Here is a 23658-nt window from a genome sequence, read left to right on the forward strand (position 1 = left end):
CTGTTTTGATAGTGAAAAAATACCATTTGTCAGCGGTGAAGCATCTTTAAGAAATGGCCCATTTGGCGGACATTTTCATGATGTGTCTCTTATTCTGCTGTGTCCCCCCCCCTCTTATTCTGCTTTGAGTAGAGCCATAATTTTACCTCTTTTTTTTTTACCTCAAATAGTTTTTACTAAAATCATCACTACGCCAATATATTTTGCTGTATCGAGCTAATTTTTGCTGCAAATCTTTACTACATACGTGCTAATTGAAACATTGAGCATCAACTAATGTGTGAAAGATACACTTCTGTTACTTCATTTTTCAAATTTGATTGTAATTTGAGCACGTTAATTTTTTACTCCGAAATATTGAAAAATAACAAGAAAATTATGGGGCAAAAAAGTGAAAGAACGACCCTTTCCCTATTGATAGACAAAATATTGATGAAAGTAATACCAGAACTTTTTCTTTAAAGGGTTAAAATTAGCAAAAATGGCTGAAAATGCATTTGGAACCTCAAAATGCAGGGGTAAGGGTAGCGTGTTTTTTTTATTCTGAGACTTATTAATCATTACTGATATATTTTTAAAGAAGGCTACTGGCAAATCAATTTGTGAGCGGTAAGACATATTTTTTTCAGATAACTAGACGTGAATTTCTCTCACAAAATCATGACGTCAAAATCGATTCCTTTCCGAAAGGAAGATAACTTTCTAATGTCTTAAAGACGGAATTCATATTTTACAGTGAAATTTTATGGTACATAGCCTATAACAAAGCTTCAATTTTCTGTACCTAATAATGTTCTTGTTGCACGACTGACCTATTTACAGAGTAACCCGCCCCAGGTTTGGAGAAACCCACGACCTCCTCCGTGTACGCATGCATAGTTTATTTATATCAACATGTTATTATCATTATGCCTAGATTATTAGTAGAACTGAGGAATCCTTACACCAAATTGACCTATTGCGTGTATGGCGTTTGAAGTCTCGTTCAAATAATTTCATTTACAACTTCGTATACATGATATAATTTATTTTAATGATTGACATGTTTTTCCACTGGCGCAATAACGTTAACATAGCAATTGCGTTGATGATTGCTAGACTTTAGAAGCCAATGAATGAAGATCAATTTCCAATGTCAGATAAAAAATGCATTTACTAACTGCGAATATATATCTTTATATATATTTTTGGAAAATCTTTTTCACAACAGCATGCTATCTTTTGAAATTATAAAAAAAACATAAATATTACATCCGTGTCAGCTGTCGATGTAGACTGTTTTTGTAACATGGGAAACATTAGAAGAAGTTTTCTTATTTCACTCTAATAAAATTATTTTCACACCTGATCATGGAGTCGATTACTGAAACACTTATTTATTTAGTTAAGATTTTTTGGCACTTTTCATGAAATCCTTGTCTACTTCGGATCCAAAAATGCGTCTGAACTTGTAAATCCTGCCCTCCTCGGTTAGTTGGGATTGAAATTAAAGAAAGAAAAAAACAAAAAATTCCATTTATATTGCTATCATAAGGCAAAATCATAAATATGAAAACGAATACATTTAGTTTAATTTATGCACTACTAACTATAATACACTGCAATCAAATATAGAGACAAATCCAGACTCTATCTCTTACTTCCAAACATCTGGAACTATTTTGTATGAAACCGTAGGTAATCAGGGTTATACTAGAGTAAATTGGGAAATAGACGGGATATTCTCCCTCCCTAAGGGTGACTCATCGCTCAATGTTTTGGTACTGACGCTGAGAATCAAGTCAAGGTCATACTTGTTTACACACATTTCTGTTTTGAATTTCCTGGGATTTTCCGCGGGTTTTCCAAATGTTGGCTTTGATCTTGTGCTCTTAAATCAACACCATGGTGTGGATAGCGTATAAATACTGAGGATTCGTCAGTCTGTCCTCAGAAGGAAATCAAAATGCAGCGAATAAAGTCTTTACCACTGCGTATCCTGATAGGAACATTGGCCATCCTTTGTCAGACGGTAGGTACAATTAAGTTATACATTTCTTACTACATATTCATACTAATTGCATTAAAATATAGTGTTGTGCTAATACTTTTATAAATTATATCTTTGGGATACAAGGGATACAATGTTGTTATGTAATGCTGACTATATATTCATACACATACTATGTACATTACAATATAGTATAATGTTAATATTTCTTAAGATATTTCCTAAAAAATGATATATTTTGGATATAATTTAGTTATTCATTAATTACTATACATACATATAATGTTCTTCTTTACATTACAATACAGTGTGATATTTTTCCTATACAGATTTCATAGAAAAAATAATGTCTTTGGAAATTATATTCAGTTAAACAATTATCGCTCTGAACAAAAAAAACCATGGCATTGTATAATTAAGGGTATTTCAAAGATAGCTGATATATGTAGTGAATATCTATAGATAGCAGATATTTATCATAATACATTAACATAATTATACACGTGTCGATAAGCAAAAATGACAGAATTCCTTATAAAATGATAACTTACAGTATGGATATTTAATTTGCGTTTGGAATGTTTTAGTTTGTATATAAGCTTATGTTTTAACTTACAATTATATGCTTTTTTTTTAAATTACGCTATGAAATACGTCAAAAATTAGATTTATCGGAAAGCATTGCAAAGTTAGACTCCCATTTTAATTGATTTTTCATATTTGTTATAAATACGGCAATGTTGTATTTTTTCTGTACTTACATAAACATAAATTACGTTATTTATTCCTATTTCAAAAAGTAACAAATCGCGCCTTTATTTGGAATACACAGATCTGTGGCAAGTGAAAGTTAAAATACATTATCATTTGATATCCATAACTAACAGTAAAACATATCTCTCCCGGACATTAAAGTTTTACAAAAAATCATCATTGCTATTTGCATAGATATCATGGCGTTCTTTTGTGATATAATGATATTGATAATGATCCTTTCCAAATACCATCAACAAATTATGTGTCGCCATCATTTCGTTTTAACTAACCATCAATGGATAATAAATATCAATAAATGAAGCTTGTCATTCCTAATTTTGACATCGAACATATTAATGAATTAAATTTTTTATTTTTTTTTTTATTCAATATTCATCGTATTGAACAAAACAAGACGGCACAAAACGTTACCTTGCATATGTGTACATACATATATATATAGTTATATTTATGTATGTCTAGAAATGAACAAAATAGAAATTAATAAATATGATTTTACCATGCAATCAGGGATATTTCCCCATGATCAAGATATCAAACGAACAAGCACGGTACATGTAACAATGACAAAGTTAGATGTTACAAAAATCACTTCAGAAATAAAACAAAAACAAATTTATAAAATTCTCTGAACTTGACAATAACACATGTTCAATATATCGAGGCATAGAAAAACAAACGATTTAGACAATATCGAATTTTGGTAATTCGCATGACGGATACCAATACTGTTGATTTGACTTTGGAATAAATAACGGTTTATTATAATGAAGAATTTTATAATATGTATTTACTTACTGCTAAATTACCGGTCAAGTTTCGGACATTGGCAATAGTTTCATGAATTTTTTTAATTGCATGACAGAGTGTTTGTAAGTATAAAAATATCATTAAGAATTTTATATACCTCAACCTCATATTTCATTTACGCTTATACTGTGAGCTTGTAAGTCCTGCTTTATTAAGGTGATATTTTCAATAGAGTCAACACATTTAGTTGCCCTTCGTTTGACATTTTCAATTGTTATATTTGGACTTTTTATAGCAGCGGTGACCATACCTGTGTCGCATACTCCAGCAGCTAAAACAGTACTTATTTGATAAGAAGTATTATCAAAAGTAGATAAGAAGTATTCTGGATTTGAATTTCAGTAATATGTGGACATGGTTTGGTTGTTTAAAATCGAGATTTAAAGTCAGGTTAAAACCTCTACTCGAGGCTTTATGGTAACATAGTGTTATCTCCTCCTTCGTTTCCATTACACGGGCTTGGAAGTGACTATGATGGAGTTTAATGGGTGGTCACACATACGTCATTTGTTTGTATAGGAATCTTAAAATAAATGAGTGCGAATGATTATTATTCATTTATCATGGCCTGGATACGAGGTCACTATGGCGTCATAGTATTTTCGAGGGATAGAATAGAGCCCGAGCCGAAGGCGATGAGACTATTCCATGATGAAACAATGTTATGAGGTAATAGTGCCCTCTAGACCATGCCATAATGGTACATCTCCGTGACATGCGTATGGGACCTTTAACAATTCATCGTAAAAGAAACACCCCAAAGGAAACCTTTTAAAGCCATCATCTTTTCCACAGCATGTTATTAAACGTGGTTATATTACAAAAATTATCTCAAAAACATGTTTCTTTAAACGAAATTTAGTTTATTAACTAAACAGTAGAAAAGTAGATAAATATTGGGCTAGTAAAGTATCTTCTGTAGAAGTGTTTTCTTCCTCGTACAACACAATCTGTACGATGGACGTCTTGGTCGAAGCACAACGTTATATGATGTCGTTATGTTATAGCACCATCACAATATATTTACATCAAATAGCATGCCACATCAATATTGCAATTAGTATCCATGTGTGAAGCCAATCAGAATCCAGTATTCTGTCACATGATGCATTAATCACCACTAGTGCATATCAGGGTATCCTTCCGATCAAATTAAACATTGGGAAGGACAAATGCTAAAGTAACTGTCTGCATAAATGTTATTTTAATAAATTTTAATCAGTTTTAATGCAAATATTACATCATGGCAAGCCTGTAAGATAAGAGTAATGAAACACAAAACTAGAAAACATGATATTGAATTTAAATATGACGGTTTATTGTTAATAAAGTTTGTGTTATAAAACATTACAATTTTTTTCTCCATATAATGAAACGTCGAAGATGGAAAAGAAATTACAGATTCCACTACAATTATTGTCTAAGAAGGAAGCTAACCAATGCTACCAGGCCTAGTTCAAAGAGTGTTGAACATTGCATTCTCGAGCACATGCAAACATATTCCCATATCCACGGTCATGCTGTAAGCCGAATGTAAAGTAGCAAGTCAGTTACCGAATGATTCAGTTCTGAGATTAGTATTATCATAAATATTAGAATTTAATAACAATAAACAACAATTTGTAGCTTTCAAGTATCGTCAGAAAGATGTTGACAATGATATGAAAAATCTTATTTATTAGATAATGGGTAATTTTAGGTATCAGGAGGTCCAATTATCCCTGATCTTGACCTTGACCTTGACCTTAACCTTGTTGACCACCACGTCGGACCAAAGATCTACTACCTTCACATCAAGTCTGACATCCGATACAGATTCGCCACTACGCTTGTTACCAGTAAGATCGTCAATCCGTCCAATCAGGCTCATCAGACTACATTTGAAGTCACTCTCCCTAATGAAGCCTTCATCACTAATTTTACATTGTAAGTACATACATGTGTAGTCGTATAATCACTCCCTAATGAAGTCATCATCACAAACTTTACATTGTAAGTACATACAGTCGTATCACTCTCCCTAACGAAACCTTCATCACCAATTTTACATTGTAAATATACAATCGTATCACTAACATTGTAAGTAAACAGTCCTGTTATCACTCTCCCTACTGAAGCCTTCATCATTAACCTTACATTGTAAGTAAACAGTCCTGTTATCACTCTCCCTACTGAAGTCTTCATCACTAACCTTACATTGTAAGTAAACAGTCCTGTTATCACTCTCCCTACTGAAGCCTTCATCACTAACTTTACATTGTAAGTTCACAGTTGTATCAATCACCGTAATGAAGTCTTCATCACAAACTTTACATTGTAAGTATACAGTCCTGTTATCACTCACCGTAATGAAGCCTTCATCACTAACTTTACATTGTAAGTATACAGTCCTGTTATCACTCTCCGTAATGAAGTCTTCATCACAAACTTTACATTGTAAGTATACAGTCCTGTTATCACTCACCGTAATGAAGCCTTCATCACTAACTTTACATTGTAAGTACACAGTTGTATCACTCACCGTAATGAAGTCTTCACCACAAACTTTAAATTGTAAGTAAACAGTCCTGTTATCACTCTCCCTACTGAAGCCTTCATCACTAACTTTACATTGTAAGTACACAGTTGTATCACTCACCGTAATGAAGTCTTCATCACAAACTTTACATTGTAAGTATACAGTCCTGTTATCACTCTCCCTACTGAAGCCTTCATCACTAACTTTACATTGTAAGTACACAGTTGTATCAATCACCGTAATGAAGTCTTCATCACAAACTTTACATTGTAAGTATACAGTCCTGTTATCACTCTCCCTACTGAAGCCTTCATCATTAACCTTACATTGTAAGTACACAGTTTATCACTCACCGTAATGAAGCCTTCATCACTAACTTTACATTGTAAGTACACAGTTGTATCACTCACCGTAATGAAGTCTTCACCACAAACTTTAAATTGTAAGTAAACAGTCCTGTTATCACTCTCCGTAATGAAGCCTTCATCACTAACTTTACATTGTAAGTATACAGTCCTGTTATCACTCTCCCTACTGAAGCCTTCATCTCTAACTTTACATTGTAAGTACACAGTTGTATCAATCACCGTAATGAAGTCTTCATCACAAACTTTACATTGTAAGTATACAGTCCTGTTATCACTCTCCGTAATGAAGCCTTCATCACTAACTTTACATTGTAAGTACACAGTTGTATCACTCACCGTAATGAAGTCTTCATCACAAACTTTACATTGTAAGTATACAGTCCTGTTATCACTCTCCCTAATGAAGCCTTCATCACTAACTTTACATTGTAAGTACACAGTTGTGTCACTCTCCGTAATGAAGCTTCCATCACTTACTTTACATTGTAAGTATACAGTTGTATCACTCTTAGTAATGAAGCTTTCATCACTAACCTTACGTTGTAAGTATACAGTTCTGTTATCACTCTCCCTACTGAAGCCTTCATCACTAAATTTATATTGTAAGTACACAGTTGTGTCACTCTCCGTAATGAAGCTTCCATCACTTACTTTACATTGTAAGTGCATAGTCGTATCAAGAGTTCAGTATCAAGTCGTAATTCCATTGGTATACGGTTAATGAGATGCAAAATGATGTTACTTCGTGGTTAAAATTTGTAAAAGGTGATTTGTGTATTATTGATATTATGTATTCAGAACTGTGAGGAACCAGAGTTACACTGGCGAGGTTAAGACAAAGGAAGTGGCCCGTCAAGAGTACGACAAGGCGGTATCACAGGGGAGAACAGCGGCCCATATAGCTGTCAGGTAAGTATAAACACCCAGGAATGCTGCAAAGTAATTAGTTATGCATGAAATCAACTGGTACGATCAGTTTACGTGAAAAATGATAGATTATGACAACGGGTGCTTGTTAATATTCAAAATAAGCGCATACAATATTGAACGAGCATATTAATCAATCCAGTAAAAAAAATGTTTCGTCTATTAAAATTTGATGTGAAATTAAAATTCTTATATAAAGCAATTGTATAGAATATGTCATAAGAATTGCACGCTTTATTATTGTAGGCCAAGGGAAACAAACATGTTCAACATTGATGTAAACGTAGCGGCAGAGGAAAAAATCACATTTGAACTTCGCTATCAGGAAATGTTACAGCGGAAGTTGAGTGCCTACAATCACGTGATATACGTTAAACCAGGAGAACCCGTGGCGGACCTGCGCGTAGATGTAGACATCTTTGAGTCAAGGGCGATAACTGATCTCAAAGTACCTCCAATCACGAATGACTTACTCAACAGTATCGACACTAGTTGTAAGTATATACTTTCGGTGTAATCAACTCTTACAGTTGCAGTGTTAGTAAACTATTTTGTCTGCTGTGTTGATTTTTTTAAACATTGTTTTTATCTTCTTTTTTTGCGGAGGGGGCATGTCAACATTAATTAATCTGCATTTTAATTGCATTCTAACAAAAAATGGGAATAGATACTTAAATTTAACTTTAAAAAGCCATGTTTCATTATCGATTTTTATTAAAGCTACAAACGATCTGGCGGTCATTGAGCGTCTATCTGACCGTAATGTTCACATACGATACCAGCCATCTCTGGAACAACAGACTCCAATGGGCATAGATGGTCAGTTCAGGGTCTCATACGATGTAGAGCGACATAGCGATGGAGGAGATGTACTAGTAAGTATGATCTCCCGCGTACAGATAATATTTATATATAATACATGGTTTATATATAATACATGGTTAATTTCTTACAATACAATGTTTATTTTGGTGCCTAGGAAAGACTTAGGACTCGCCGAGTCATCTTGGCTTTCCTTTATACTAACGTTACCTTAGGAAATATATAAGCGCATTCGCAAACAGTATCAGTAATTATATTCAGTATGTAATATCACTGACACAATATAAAAATACACAAAAAACAATAATTTCCATCAAAGAATTACTTTACAAATGTTCCTTCAAATGTGGTATAAATTCACTTGATCGTATTGACGGATAAAGCATTTCGTATTGACTGATAAGCACAAGTTTATCTGGCAGTATTTCTCGGTCAGTATGTGAGCCAGTTGTAGGATAAATATGTATTACTATTAACATGAAGTATCTCATATACTGTACTTACATAAAAATGATATCTCATATATGATATCTCATATAATGTACTTACATAAAAATGATATATACATTTTTATAAATTATATATATCTCTAATTTATAATTAAACTGCACACCATTTTAATATGGCTTTTATTAGATAAACAACTAATTATACCGACATCGAAGGGATTATCCAGACAATACACATCTTCATTGTCCCTGTAATGTGTCTGTATGTTCTGTGAACATCCGTTACCGTCCATAATACATTCAATTAGTTCTTTTTGTGTCTTAAACAAAGTGCAGATCGTCTCGAAAATTCGCCATTATCCAGACAACACTGTTAGAATTACTTCTTTGTCCCATTTATGACATTAAGACTAAATACTGTAGTGATTGTATTTTTGCAGTTAGTCAATGGTTACTTCGTTCATTTCTTCGCCCCAAGTGGTCTCGAACCGAGACCAAAAGACATCGTCTTCGTTCTTGACAAAAGCGGATCAATGAGTGGTACGAAAATACGGCAATTGAAAGAAGCTATGGCTACTATTCTGAACGAGATGAACCCAGAAGACAATTTCAACATCATATCGTTTGACAGCAGAATAAGTAGATGGCTAGGGGAAGATTTATTGCCGGCATCTGAAGAATATATTCAAAATGCAAAACAATATGTGGATAGGATACGCGCGAATGGCGGTGAGTTTTATTATTATTTTTAAGGTTAAAGTACCTTTCTGGTGGCCTTTTTGGAAGGACGAAGTTGAGTAGGGTAGATGATACTTGGAATGAAAAGCGAATTGGTCCATGAAACAGTCCATCGTATATTTACAGTCTTAACTGTTATTTTGATAGCTCAATATTTACCATATTTAGTGTTTATGACATTTTAAAGATTGAAATCGAATTATATCGTTTTGCTCTGACAGGCATTTGCAACAGCCTCTCGAAGTCGAGGGCGTTCCCGCCAATCAATTCATCAATGAACATACAAATAAAATCAGTTCCGTCAGATGAAAAATAAGTCTTTTTATTTATCTGATGTAAAAACAACCTCCACAGTGCAATTCAACTTGATTTTAGACGTTTACGTAGTGTGATTACCCACACTTCCAAAGTTCATAGCGTGGCAGGATATTTAACATAGTTGTGACACGGCGTCTGTGACACAGTGTTGCTGACATAAGATGTAAACATTGCCACGTCATCGGAATGTGAAAAACTGTACATTGTACAACATTTTACATTTATCATATGCGCGAAAGCATTGCTGAAAGGGATAAGGTAGCAAAATAAACAATTTAACTTCTCTACATTTGTATTAACAAACGTTCATGTATGTGTTCAAAATGTTCTTCGGTCGTACGATCGGTACTGAAAATACTAACAGTTTCTGATGCGGATCATCATATACATATTCATTCGCGTGGCTCCAAACTGCACGTGACATACTCAATTTATCGAAAAATAATACTTAGTATCCTTAGGTTGAAATCAATGGGGTTTATACTATCAATTCATCACTGACTGTAAATATTTTACAAAATTTCATAGTTAACCTAGTATATTTGCTTGACAATGTCTAAAGTAAAAGATACTTTAGAGTCTGATTGGAAATTAGCCGTCTTCCTTCATGAGTTTTGATCGTCCGCGATATACGTGAAATACAATCGCGCGGGAGAATAAGTTGGTTTTCAGTAATAATTAACAAAGGTATGTACATATGTGTATATATTCTGTCACCAGGGACAAATATCCAGGCTGCCATGCTAGAAGGGATATCGCTGTTGGAATCCCGGGCTGATAGAAATCGATCTGCTGTCATTATTTTCCTGACAGATGGTGAGCCCACAAGTGGAGAAACCGATCCCTCACGGATATTATCAAGAGTAGCACAACGGAATGAGGACCAGGTACCTGTTTTCTCACTAGCATTTGGCCAAAATGCCGACTTTAACTTGGTTAAACGAATGGCAGTACAGAACAACGGCTTCGGTAGGAGAATATATGAGGATTCAGATGCAAGTCTGCAAATATCTAATTTTTATTCTGAAGTATCAACGGTCGTTCTAAAAGACGTAACATATGAATACCTGAGCAATGATAGGCCTATTCGAGGTATCCTATTTTGTGATGTGGGTGAATATTATCACTCTGGGTCAGAGGTAGTCATTGCTGGAAAGATGACAGGCGAGAACGTGATTGACCTACAGCCCCGTATCAGAGGTGTTGGTGCCAATGGTCCGGTGGACTTCGTGGTGCCCGACAGTGCCATCACCACAAACTTAGATATCATCCAAGACTCGGATATTATTGATATCACAGAGAAACTCTGGGCCTACCTCACGATAAAACAGTGGACTCGACAAATGGAGGCTGCGACTGATGAACAATCTCAGGAGGAATTTAAACAGAACATCACTGAAATGGCCTTAAAGGTATAAATTACCTTCATGTTATCTTTATAAAATGCATATTGTAACTTATATATTTTACAACAAAAATATTACTCCCATGTTGACTAGTGGAACCAATAGCTGTTATCATTACTGCTTTTACATTCCGTTGTATATTCTGTCATGGTGTTATTGTAGGTCCCTTTACGATAACTTGATTTTGGCAGGATAATTAAGTCGACCAGTCGGTTTATGATACAATTGGTTAAGATTTTGATGTCGGTAAGACGAGTTAACACAACTTATCGACATGTTGATATTGGAAAGTCGGCTTACACTACAGTGACTGACTTTCATGAATCTTGTGGTAATAAGGTAGGTCAACTGTCTAGGATATAGACATCTCAATAAATCGTGTTAAAACTTGACTGCTCGACTTCAATAAGTCGTGTTATAACTCGACTAGTAAGCATACTTATCTCGGCAAAGTCACATTTACATAACTCGACCTGCAATAACACAATATGCCAGCAATATACCGGTATTGTTAGTGTCAGTAACGTTTTGGAACGTTGTCAAGTCATACAATTTCCTGATACTTTAATGTTTATATAATCACTGATTTAAAGTTGATATATCTAAATTGTTTATCAACCATTACTCTGACTTCTACATTACATTATCGCGATAGTACAAATATTTATAATGTATATCTACTGTTTCAGTACCATTTTGTGACTCAGTTTACATTCGATACATGTCTACCGTTTCAGTACCATTTTGTGACACAGTTTACATCTATGGTTGTTACTCTACCTGACGAACTACAGGTGTCTCCGGTAGAAGTTGTGGACGATGAACTAGGTGAGTTAATGTACAAATTTCTCACTAGCTATTAACTGAAGGTACCGGTATATCAAAGGATGATCTGAAATTCAAACATCACAAACCAGTGTAACATTTTAATTCTTACAAAAGCACAAGTGCACAATGTACCGTACCAAAACGACTTGAGATTTTTGTTAAGGTAAATATAAAATGAGATTTATAATTTTGAAGACTTCAGAAAATCATTAGCTTGCTGTTTTTGCTACCCTTCTCATCGTTATCTCTGACAAAGATTAATAGAATCTAACATGGATATGTCAAGTGGACATGGATAACTCAACCCGAGTGAAAGATTTTAGATTGTCAACCTGAGTCTTAAATAGGATTGGCGGCCAAAATCTTTCACGGGGGTTGAGATATCCTTGTCCACCTTACATATCCATGAAAATTCTTTTTTCCCATATTTCCAACAAAAATTATGACATTTCAGTTACTGTCCAGAATTTTCAACGCACCATTAACAAAAGAACTTCGTTATGCGTCAAAATTGATGACGTAATCGACAATACATGTTAGGCTGGATGTATTGATGACGTCACGTAATTGTCTAGCGCATGTTTCCCCTAATAAGCACGGAATAAACCTGTGAAGAATGGGAAAACAAGTAAATGATGTTTTCAAGGCGTCGTCCTAATACCGCGCAGTGTCTCTGAAAGGGACGTATATAAAATAATCTTATCCCTGACTTATGCCTGTTTTACAAACGGACATTTTTTAAAACTCCATTCAATTCTGTCTTTTTATACAACATAGTTATCTGCTCTTACGGGTAGATATTGATTATGACGTCATGTGTTTGCCAGAGTAAATTTACAATTTTCGTAGCAAACGACGACAGATTCTTTCATTAAATAATGATATATATAATAAACGATACCTACAGCAATGAAGATAACTAATATGCAATGACGGGATATGCGACTGACATAAACAATATTACATGATATAACGTTATGTTGTAATCATTATTTTATTCCGTCTTTGTGTATCGCAGAATTTCCTCCCTTACGAGTAGGAATCCATTGTGACGTCATTATTGTGAGCAGAATTCGCGTCATTTTTCTCCGAAATATATGACTCGCAAACATATGACTCCACAATCGATACCTAGTCGCAAGGGCAGATAATTCTGTGATGTGCAAATACAGAATAGGGTCTCACCAGTTTGTATTGTTTCTTCTGACTAATATAAATACAGTTTTGTATGCTAAATATTGAAACGTTTTTTAAAAACACAATTCATATTTGATAAATAATTTTCAAGAAAGTGATTGCCATTTCACTCATTTGGTAGTCAAATTTATCCAGGTCAAGCCTCGCGCTGACCAACCGAAATCGTCGCTGTGGTAGAAATTTCTTTATCATCTTGACTTGTTAACTTAAATCAATCTCTTTGTGAACATAATTGGCAATGTATATATTTGTAACTTTACAGCATTGGAAGAGGATACCATAAGTCATATGTTATCTCCACAGCCGAAGTTATCTTCCAGAGGACGAGTATATGGGTCACAGGGCGTTGCTCCGCCTCCGTCGCGCCCTACCTACAACACACCTGGTAGACGATTAAGTAAGTGCATTTAGCAAGCTTATAACATCAATGATTAATCATACAACAGCCATAATTAGTACGATGTAATCTAACATTCCGTTATCGGGGGTGTGGGAGTGACAATCTCGCAGTGTCATGTATGTTATAGGTAGCCTTGTTGCTGAATCTGTATACTGACCGGAATCAGTAATTCAGATTTTATATTCTACCCCATCAGACAGGGATATCTGCACTTCTGATGAAGATTTCTCTGGTTAATCCAGGGAAAGGCAGTCTGCACGCTTAAAACAGTTTCGCATGATAGACCGGAAGTTGTAAAACACCATATGCAAATAAACATTAATCTGCACAGTTCAATTTGATAATCCATATCACCTCGGACGCATGCTTTACGCGCGTGAACTTTGACCTAATGATAATCCCATTCGGAAGTCAACAACCTACCTAATCATATTTCGTTGATGCTTACCCATAAAAATGACTATTGATGCTTACCCATACAAATGACTATATTTAAATGCTTTTGATAGATTGTATGTTAATAATATATTTCTTTGAAGTTAGTACATGTACATCAAAATTTGTCTTCGTTTTTTCTTTTTGGAAAACAGGTATGTAGGTGTTTTTTAGGGGGGGGGGTTGGGGGGTTGGAGAGGGATTTCAGGGGCAGAAAAAGGATCATTCCCTGCTTAAAATCTCTACCCTCGGAGGAGATTCATGACAGTCTAATTCTTAGCAAGCCTCGGGTTAAACAGTCGTGAATCTACTCCTCGGGTAGAGATGTCTCAGTGTACCTTCAATGTATGGAGATATCCTATTTATCTCTCTTCGTTAGATTAGTGATTTCGTTGTGCAAGACAGTATGCCAATTGAGTATCATAAGATACAATACAATGATGTCTAGAGTCGCATATAATTAACAACTAATACATAAACACACATAGCTAATATGAGCTATCATGGCGACAAGTATTATGTTATATAGCATCATACCTAGTACCTAAGAGGAATAATATATACGATTTGCAGGCAAAGATCACAATCAGCTAAGCAAAGGATAAATATTAATTTAAAACATAATGATGATGTTATAAATAAAAATTAAGGCTGAATAAATTACATTTATATTTATCGTTAGGCATAAAAAACAAAACATTAAAATGTAAAAAGTTAACAACAAACATATATAAAATGCATTACTTATGAATCATATGTAATAACAAGAACATAACAAGCAGGCACATGAATAGCGGAAAACAAAGTATGTAAAAATGAAGCCAATCCATGTGTAGACCAATTTCCATAATTCATGCACGTTTTCAGTTTACCTGAATTCTTTAACTGTGTATTCCTCATTTCCTATGTCTGAAACAAGACGATTATCAGCACATATTAAAATGTTTTCATTCTAACATCACCCTTTCGATATCGAATGAAATTATCATATGAAATATTAATTAAATAAATGAGTAAATTATACTAATCTGGACTTTTGACAAGAGTCTATTCATGACTTTTGTTTAAATTTTGTTGGCAAACTATGTTAACCCGCATAGCGTATCAGTGTTTTCACACAAAAGGTTACAAAGATTTTTATAGTCCGATTAAATTAAAAATAGTGACATCAGTGCTTATGATCAATTTTCAAACTACTTTATTAGATAAAATGATATACGTGTACGTTTAAACATATGATTCCTTTGATTTTCCAAGGGATTTTCAAATCAATACGCAATGTTGATATCTCTATTGTGAAGTCACGATAACGTCGGGTGTTGCGCCATTCTCGGATTGTTTATTTTATTGAAGGAAAATAATTTTCCAAGCAGAAAGTCGGATTTAGCATGATAACAAAGGATAGATATAAGATGTTCGTAAAAACTTCATATTTTTTCTTTGATAACAGAAATAGTTTTGAACCAAACAAAACAAATAGATTATTTCCTTTAGTTCGGTTGGAATTACTAAACTTGGGCATTCTTAGAAATGTGGTCAAGTGGATCGTGGTTCGATACCTCGTAATGTATAGTCTATGTTAAAAATCAGTCATGTTTATAATTGGTTCCTTCACACCAGATCCATTCGGGAGAAAATCAATCTTATTTTAGCCTTTGAATTCCGTCATGATATTTCACGATGCTGTTATGTAATGCTTTATACTGTATAGATGACTGGTTTCTTCAGATTCAGGATCACGACGAGCAAAGTTCAGTAGACGGCGGCGGCCGAGGCCGCAACGCATTGATACCCTGTCGTCTATGGATATTGATTCCGATCTCGATACCGTATTCTCGTACCTGCGTCCACAATTACCCCCCATTATGCCGTCATTACGTCTCTTCACATCAACGACAGGCACCATTCCACAATCTACAACGACTGGCACACGCCATTCTATCACCACAACAGCGAGGCAGCCATCCACAATGGGAGCACACCACACAACGACAACTAGAGTACCGCAGCCTACCACGACCCAACCCACCAGCACAGGCCTACCTACTACCACAGGGGTATTCCAACCAACAACTACTCGAATAGTTCAACAAACAGCAACCCCGAGTGTTTCTCCTTCATCAACGACAACGCATAGTTCTCCTACCGTCGGCTCCACTCAACTCACAACAAGAGCACCGCTCAGCAGAAAACTGCTTCGGAGCAGGATTAAGGCGTCAGGTGAGTCTCGCATGGGTGAATTTACAATTTTGTGTTGTAATGCTTTGACGGAATGATTGATAGTATCAGATTATCAATATTTAAGGGTGTGAAAATGATTGACAATTCGATTTGCGGATACCACCGTATCATAATTTTGATAATATAGAAGGTCATGGAACTTAGGTATTACAATGTAATGCATTAGCTTTTCGAATTACTGAAGGATATGACCAAAAGAAGATGGTTGTGTTGATATCAATGCATTTTTAAATACATCAACGCATATGTCTGATGTTTCATAGGTAATTTTAGTTTCGGTTAGGGAATCAAAATTGTACAAACGGTTTGACTGACCCTCTGTTCAGTTTGAGGGCCATACCTAGGGCTGATTTTTTTTAAAAACTGAGACCTGGATATAACTGTAATAAAAAGTACAATATGGCGGGGGTAAAATATAAATAGTTGTGCTGACCCTCGGGACTTTAAGGCTATACGAACATGGTTTGATTTACTTTTTCTCTCAAACCCTGAGCCTTTAACATAGGAATGGAAACAGAGTTTAAAGGAGAGAAACGAAATTTCAATCATTGAAATTCCCACTAATTAGAATGGCATCAACAAATCTGGTAAAAAAAACTAGATGATTTTAGGTCATCTGACCCGAAGGGTCAGGATGACCTATAGTCGTCATGTTTCGTCCGTCGTCGTCCGCCGTGCGCCGTGCGCCGTGCGCCGTCCGCCGTCCGCCGTCCGCCGTGCGCCGTGCGTTAACTTTTCACATTTTGAACTTCTTCTCAAGTTCTACCAGTGCGATTTGGCTGAAACTTGCATGAAATGATCCTGCCATGGTCCCGACAAAGTGTTGTTATTTTTCGGGTCGATCCGAAATCCAAGATGGCCGCCAAAGCCGCCATCTTGAAAACACATTTTGAACTTCTTCTCAAGTTCTACCGGTGCAATTAGGCTGAAACTTGCATGAAATGATCCTGACATGGTCCCGACAAAGTGTTGTTATTTTTCGGGTCGATCCGAAATCCAAGATGGCCGCCAAAGCCGCCATCTTGAAAACACATTTTGAACTTCTTCTCAAGTTCTACCGGTGCGATTAGGCTGAAACTTGCATGAAATGATCCTGACATGGTCCCGACAAAGTGTTGTTATTTTTCGGGTCGATCCGAAATCCAAGATGGCCGCCACAGCCGCCATCTTGAAAACACATTTTGAACTTCTTCTCAAGTTCTACCGGTGCGATTTGGCTGAAACTTGCATGAAATGATCCTGACATGGTCCCGACAAAATGTTGTTATTTTTTGGGTCGATCCGAAATCCAAGATGGCCGCCAAAGCCGCCATCTTGAAAACACATTTTGAACTTCTTCTCAAGTTCTACCGGTGCGATTAGGCTGAAACTTGCATGAAATGATCCTGACATGGTCCCGACAAAGTGTTGTTATTTTTCGGGTCGATCCGAAATCCAAGATGGCCGCCACAGCCGCCATCTTGAAAATACATTTTGAACTTCTTCTCAAGTTCTACCGGTGCGATTAGGCTGAAACTTGCATGAAATGATCCTGACATGGTCCCGACAAAGTGTTGTTATTTTTCGGGTCGATCCGAAATCCAAGATGGCCGCCATCTTGAAAACACATTTTGAACTTCTTCTCAAGTTCTACCGGTGCGATTTGGCTGAAACTTGAATGAAATGATCCTGACATGGTCCCGACAAAGTGTTGTTATTTTTCGGGTCGATCCGAAATTGTTACATCTCTGGTTGATCCCAAATCGAAGATGGCTACCGTGACACTATATCTAATTAACTTCCTACATGTTAAGGCCCTTTGGCCGCTTGTTTGAAAGAAAATTTGTTGAAAGAAATTGAAAATGATCCTGACATGGTCCTGACAAAGTGACACCATATGAAATTGAATTTACTATTGCCAAGGTAGTCAGATGACCGTTAAGGCCCTTTCGCCTCTTGTTTTTCATAATTGCCTAATTAAGCATTTGTTCCGTTTTGGCATTTGCTATACGTGTATTTATTCCAATAACTTTTTTGATCAGATTGTCCTCTATTTGTATAACTATATATTTTGTATTGGTTTACAGGTTACACGCTGGTCTCCGTTAATGGTGTAGATAAGCCGCTCTGCTTTAAGAACCCTGGACCTCCGATTGTAGACACAACTACAATGTACAACCTGACAAGGAATCCAGATACCGGTACATTCGTTTTTCTTGTGTTTTCAACTGAAGAAGGGGACATGACATTTTTTGTTTCCTTTTTTGTTCTTTAGTCTAATTATAAGATACCAAAACATTATTTGATTTGATTTCAGCAACACAAAGGCGAATGAGAAGTAGACCTTTTTTTAGTCGACATGGCATCGCCGTGTCAGTCATTTATATAAAGTTTTTTTTCGGGCTCACACATGTGCTGATGATTCTTATAAATTATGTAGAGAAGCATATCTCTTAACACACGTATTATGAAAGTTCCTTTTCTTGTCATATTTCAGGCGAGTCTGTCAGTATAGGTTACACCTTTTCCGGGTCCGGCCGAAGGAGGAAATCGTACATCAGTCGGATCTTGTTTAGAAGATCGACGAACACCACTACTGAACTTTTACCCGGGGTCCGTATTGAGGGGGGTGTTCAACATACAGCCCCCAACTATTTAGTATTGGGAGAGGAAAACAATCTCCGATGGGAGGTGTTCATCAAAAACAATAAGTTTACCCTTCTTGCAGATTTCACTGGAAATGCCCATTTCAACAACTGGAGAAGCTTAAGCCTGGGTATGGATGTTTTGAAAAAATTCATAAAATATTTGACGATGAACACGAAAGTACTATTTTGATCAATTAAATAACACGTGACTCTACTCGAATGGGTACGCTACCCAAAATGGTACATTTTTAATATGTATATGAGCATAATTTTCAGTTTATATCGACCATACTCTCAATAATTATCCTGAACAAAATATAAGGTGCTGAATAGTAACTATGACAATTTTCATAATTTGTCCGAGTTTACATTTTGTTATTATATCCAATAAATTGTCTTATCAAGAGGGATGGAGCCTATGATAGTCAAAATGACTAAAATTTCAAAAATGGTTGTGTCTGATGTTAGAATAATTCATTGATAGTTGTGCTTTTGTTTTTGTTTTCAGTAATTCCAGTTCGGGGAACTCTCAAAACAAAAAAGACCTCCAAAAAAGCCAAACTGATATTAAAGGTATTGAATGGGCCACATATGCAAACTGAGAAAACACGTGTTAAATACAGTAAAACTATGCAGTGCTGGATCACAAAGAGAAACATACTACTAAAAGTCTAATTCGTTTCATTATTTTGAAAGCATTATGGCGTTGAAATCTGGAATTCATATCAACTTTGTTTCTAGTATCGTCACCTGACTTTCAATGGTATCAATATACGGTATATTGTATCTGTATGGATTACAAGAACAACATCAAAAAGGCGGTAAAGTTTGTAACTTTTATGAAAGATGCTCCACCACCGACAGAACATAAACGATACTCATTATTTGAACAATAATTGGTGTTTAATCGTGATTATATATGTCTAATTAACACAAAAGTAATATAAAATATTTTATTTTGCTTTTGATGCATGTGCAATCACTACTTCATTCTATATAGGGCATAGTGCCGCAGAATAACAACCGCTATATCAGCACAATATATGGGATATTTTCTCTCGTAGTAAAGAAGCTCAATCTTTTCAATAGCGGTAATGGTGTAAAGTAGGTAACTTTTAAAACTTAAAAAGGTACTTATTCGTCAGCTCCTATTTTTGATAGAGACAAAATACTATTTATCAGACTTAGAGCATCTTAAATTTACATTTTATTCTGATATTTTCATTTGTTTTCGTTGTCTTGATTCCATAATTTTCTCTCACGGGTCGTTTTTATTTCAGTATCTTTATTTTAATAAAGAATCTTTTTATGTGGCAAAATATAATAGCTTTAAAAGTGGTTTTTCCCTCTTTTCAATATTCTTTTATTTCTATTTTTTATTTATTGAAGCTTTTACAAAATGTGTTGATGTAACGGAAATATCAAAAATGGTTTTATTTTTCAATCATTAATTTTCACATAATAAGAAATAACAAGTCTTATGAATAATTAACACAGTCTTTTACTTACAACACTTTGAAAGCGATGTCTAGTGACCTTTGTCTATTTTTTAAACATTTTTACGATTTTATGAATATTATCATTGAAAACATAGACTACCTTTCATTATAGTATTCTGTAAAATGACTAGTTAGTGTTATGATTTATGTATCATAACATTAGCACGGCGGTACGACAAGAGCTACTTCGTGTATGAGTTCGTGCTCTTTGTCATTGAATTGGTCTTATTGAGTGAGTAATATAAAATTGACGGAGAAACTTAAATCCGTGTATAATAGTTTTAACAAAATTAAATAGATATACGTATAGGAGACCACTTGTTGATGTTGAACATCAACATTTTGCATAGAAACTACGCGTTATTTTCCTGAACGAAAATAATCAATATCATTTAGATAGTGATAAATCATACATTCGGCCATTATATACGATGTAGTGAATGCAAATGACGACTAAAGCTTATTACCGTATGCGTATTTTCGGAGTACTTATTTAATGCTAACTGTTTAAGTGCAGTTTGTCAAGGGTAAAGCCTCGGCTAGGTTGACACCATATCAACTTTCTATTCCTTTTTAGAAAACATAATAAAAAAGTAAAACAAGGAAACTGTGTTACATGTATATATTATACCAATACTACCTGCATTAGAGGGTGACAGTGCCTAGTGTCACCCCGAGGATATCACTGTCACCCGAGGCGCGTCGGGAAAAAAACGAGTGCACATCTTTTTCGAGCGGTTAATATTTTGCACTGTCAAAAATACACTATCACCCGTTGCTAGGGGGTTGCTACGAACGTGTCTATTGTTTCCTATTGTTCTAATGTTACCTGCCGTGTGATAGTGTAAATTACCAAATATCTCTCGACCAATCAGAAAGCAGGATTCTCACTTGAGGTATAATAAAGTTACATATTACCAATCTTAGTTGTCACAGGGTACTTTATATGTAGGTTGTCGAGAAATCATTTAATTTTAGAAGTGCCTTTTTACAATGAGAACTGACAATCCGTCCATAAATTCGTATTTGGTTAATCTGGTTAATGTAATAAAGAAAACACATAGATTTAATGTCTTCGAGTTTTATTTACTGACTTAAAGTCAACAAAAGGTATATTCATTTGTTTGTTTGTTTGATTAATTAACGTCTTATTAACATCCAGGTTAATGTAAGGACGACCTCCCATGTATGCAGTGCTTAGCGTGTGTTTTAGGAGACTGTGGTATGTTCGTGTTGTGTCTTCTTCTATAGTGCAACTGTCGCCCTTTTATAGTGCTATATCACGGAAGCATGCCGCCGAAGACACCAAGCAACAAACCCCATCCGGTCACATTATACTGACAACCAGTCGTCCCACTCTCTTTATGCTGAGTGCTAAACAGGAGTAAAAACTACCACTTTTAAAGACCATGGTGTGACTCCGCTAGGGGACAGAACCCAACGCCTTCCTCAAAGGGGCGACTTCTCAACCAAATGTCAAAAGTGAGGTGGTGTCAAGGGAGACGTTTGGAATAAGAAAATAATGTAGAAAGAAAAAAAGATAAGATCACTAATTTAATCGCCTTTTACCATCATTCAATAGGGGCAGCAGATACAATTCTTACGCTCTACCTGCAGGATCCCTTAGAGTTGAAATAAAAGTATCTAATCGGTTAACCTGAATAGCCATGATAATAATGCAAACAATTATTAAAAAGTGTCACTGCTTAAAGATCTATTAAAAATAAAAGATAAGAACATATTTCCATATTCATTTCTTAAAGCTGACAATGCAAGTTAAAAATTATTACAGTGATTAAAAAAAAATAAGTATATACTTGTATTTCAAGAATCGTTTATGAGACATTCCCCTGTCAAGGACAGCCATTTTTGTTTTACAATCCGACGACTCACCGACCCCTATATAAAGCGCGTGAATCGACATGTGCGCTCAGTTATGTACATATACACCTAGCAGTCCACTGTGTATCACTTAGAAATAGGTAAACAAAGCCACGATACCTGTAAAACTGTAGGGGCTTGTTTTAGCAAGAAAACATGTCAACTCCTATAAGCTGTCATTTAGATGTTTCTAAAAAATTTCAACAAAAGTGAATAAAAATCCAAACAATATTCCGTATACATATCTCCACGTATATCACCTTACTCGATGCACTCAGCTGACGATGTACACGTGACTACGTACCTGTCCCGAACGAGCGACAAGTACCAAGGACACACACGTGTCGATATACGTGTAAACCTTAGTGTGTTTTATTAGCTCGTATTTGGCCTATTTTGGGATCATGCTGATAATAAAGTCATTCATGTAATACTTCAAGGACAATTTGTCAGGTGAGTGCAGTGTTTACTTTCAATTTGACATTGTTATTTGCAATATCGGGGCATGTGTATCTGAGACAAGATATGTTTAGAATGACGCACGTGTGTCAAGTCCCGTGCTTTATAGAGAGGTTGGCCAGTGAAGGTTACTAAGTAGAGGAAAAGAAAAATTGCTGCCACTTCCTTGGATACGACACTGTCATAACTGGGGATATCTAAGAATCAATTTTTGAAAAAAAATCATTATATTTTTTTTTAATTTCAAATGCATGCTTTTTCACTTGCTTTGTTAGCTTTAAGGATTTATTTTCACTTTGAATGCGAATACGGTTATATGAACGCAGTTGGTAACGAACATATTTTTGGAGTGCGTCAGCACCTATAAGTGAATATGTTGTTATACACAGTCAAAATGAAGATCAATCACCTGTTTTGGATTTAGTCAGAATAAAGGTGGTGACAACGAATACCGTGGTTGCTAGGCTATATGTAAATATTGTTTTATATTTAAATTTACATATTTTTTGACGTGTACCATCAACTAAATGAGAATTAACATGTCTTTAAGATTTTCAATCAAGTTAGAAAGTGTAAAAGTGATGCTTTAATACTAGTCAGGGTTTTCTCCAGTCTGACACATCGCTCACCGTTTTGGTAGTCTCGTGTCAAGGTTATTCCGAATGTGTTGGGTAAAGTTCTGTTCGGGATTTCCTGGAAGGGTTTGAGGTTTTTTTCCAAACGATGTATATATATATATATATATAGCAAACCTATTTGCTAATAGGAATGCTGGAATTCATAATGCTAAGGGTATGGGTTACAAAGAGTATGCATTTGTTGTTGGTAGAAAAATGCAAAGCGATGATTATAGATAGCAAAGATATTTGAAATGACTAGTGATGTAAGTTTGATACCAGATCGGAACTACCCTGATCACATTAAAGAGGTGCAATAATTGATCATTCGTACATGGTCTATAAGTACAA

The 23658-nt window shown here is 35.3% G+C and overlaps 1 protein-coding gene across 1 annotated transcript; it reads left to right on the forward strand.

Moving 5' to 3' along the window:
• Positions 1 to 1827: 1827 nt before the first annotated feature.
• LOC138336181 (inter-alpha-trypsin inhibitor heavy chain H3-like) lies at positions 1828 to 21415 on the forward strand. Its single transcript, XM_069285526.1, has 13 exons — positions 1828 to 2011; positions 5277 to 5503; positions 7262 to 7372; positions 7637 to 7884; positions 8111 to 8265; positions 9102 to 9390; positions 10438 to 11129; positions 11861 to 11951; positions 13411 to 13545; positions 15712 to 16203; positions 18291 to 18404; positions 18701 to 18979; positions 19360 to 21415. Exons 1-13 carry the CDS (start codon positions 1946 to 1948, stop codon positions 19524 to 19526), a joined length of 3066 nt encoding a protein of 1021 aa, XP_069141627.1. The 5' UTR covers positions 1828 to 1945; the 3' UTR covers positions 19527 to 21415.
• The last annotated feature ends 2243 nt before the right edge of the window (positions 21416 to 23658 follow it).

This window comes from Argopecten irradians, chromosome 12, assembly GCF_041381155.1.
Source record: "Argopecten irradians isolate NY chromosome 12, Ai_NY, whole genome shotgun sequence".
Taxonomy (NCBI): domain Eukaryota; kingdom Metazoa; phylum Mollusca; class Bivalvia; order Pectinida; family Pectinidae; genus Argopecten; species Argopecten irradians.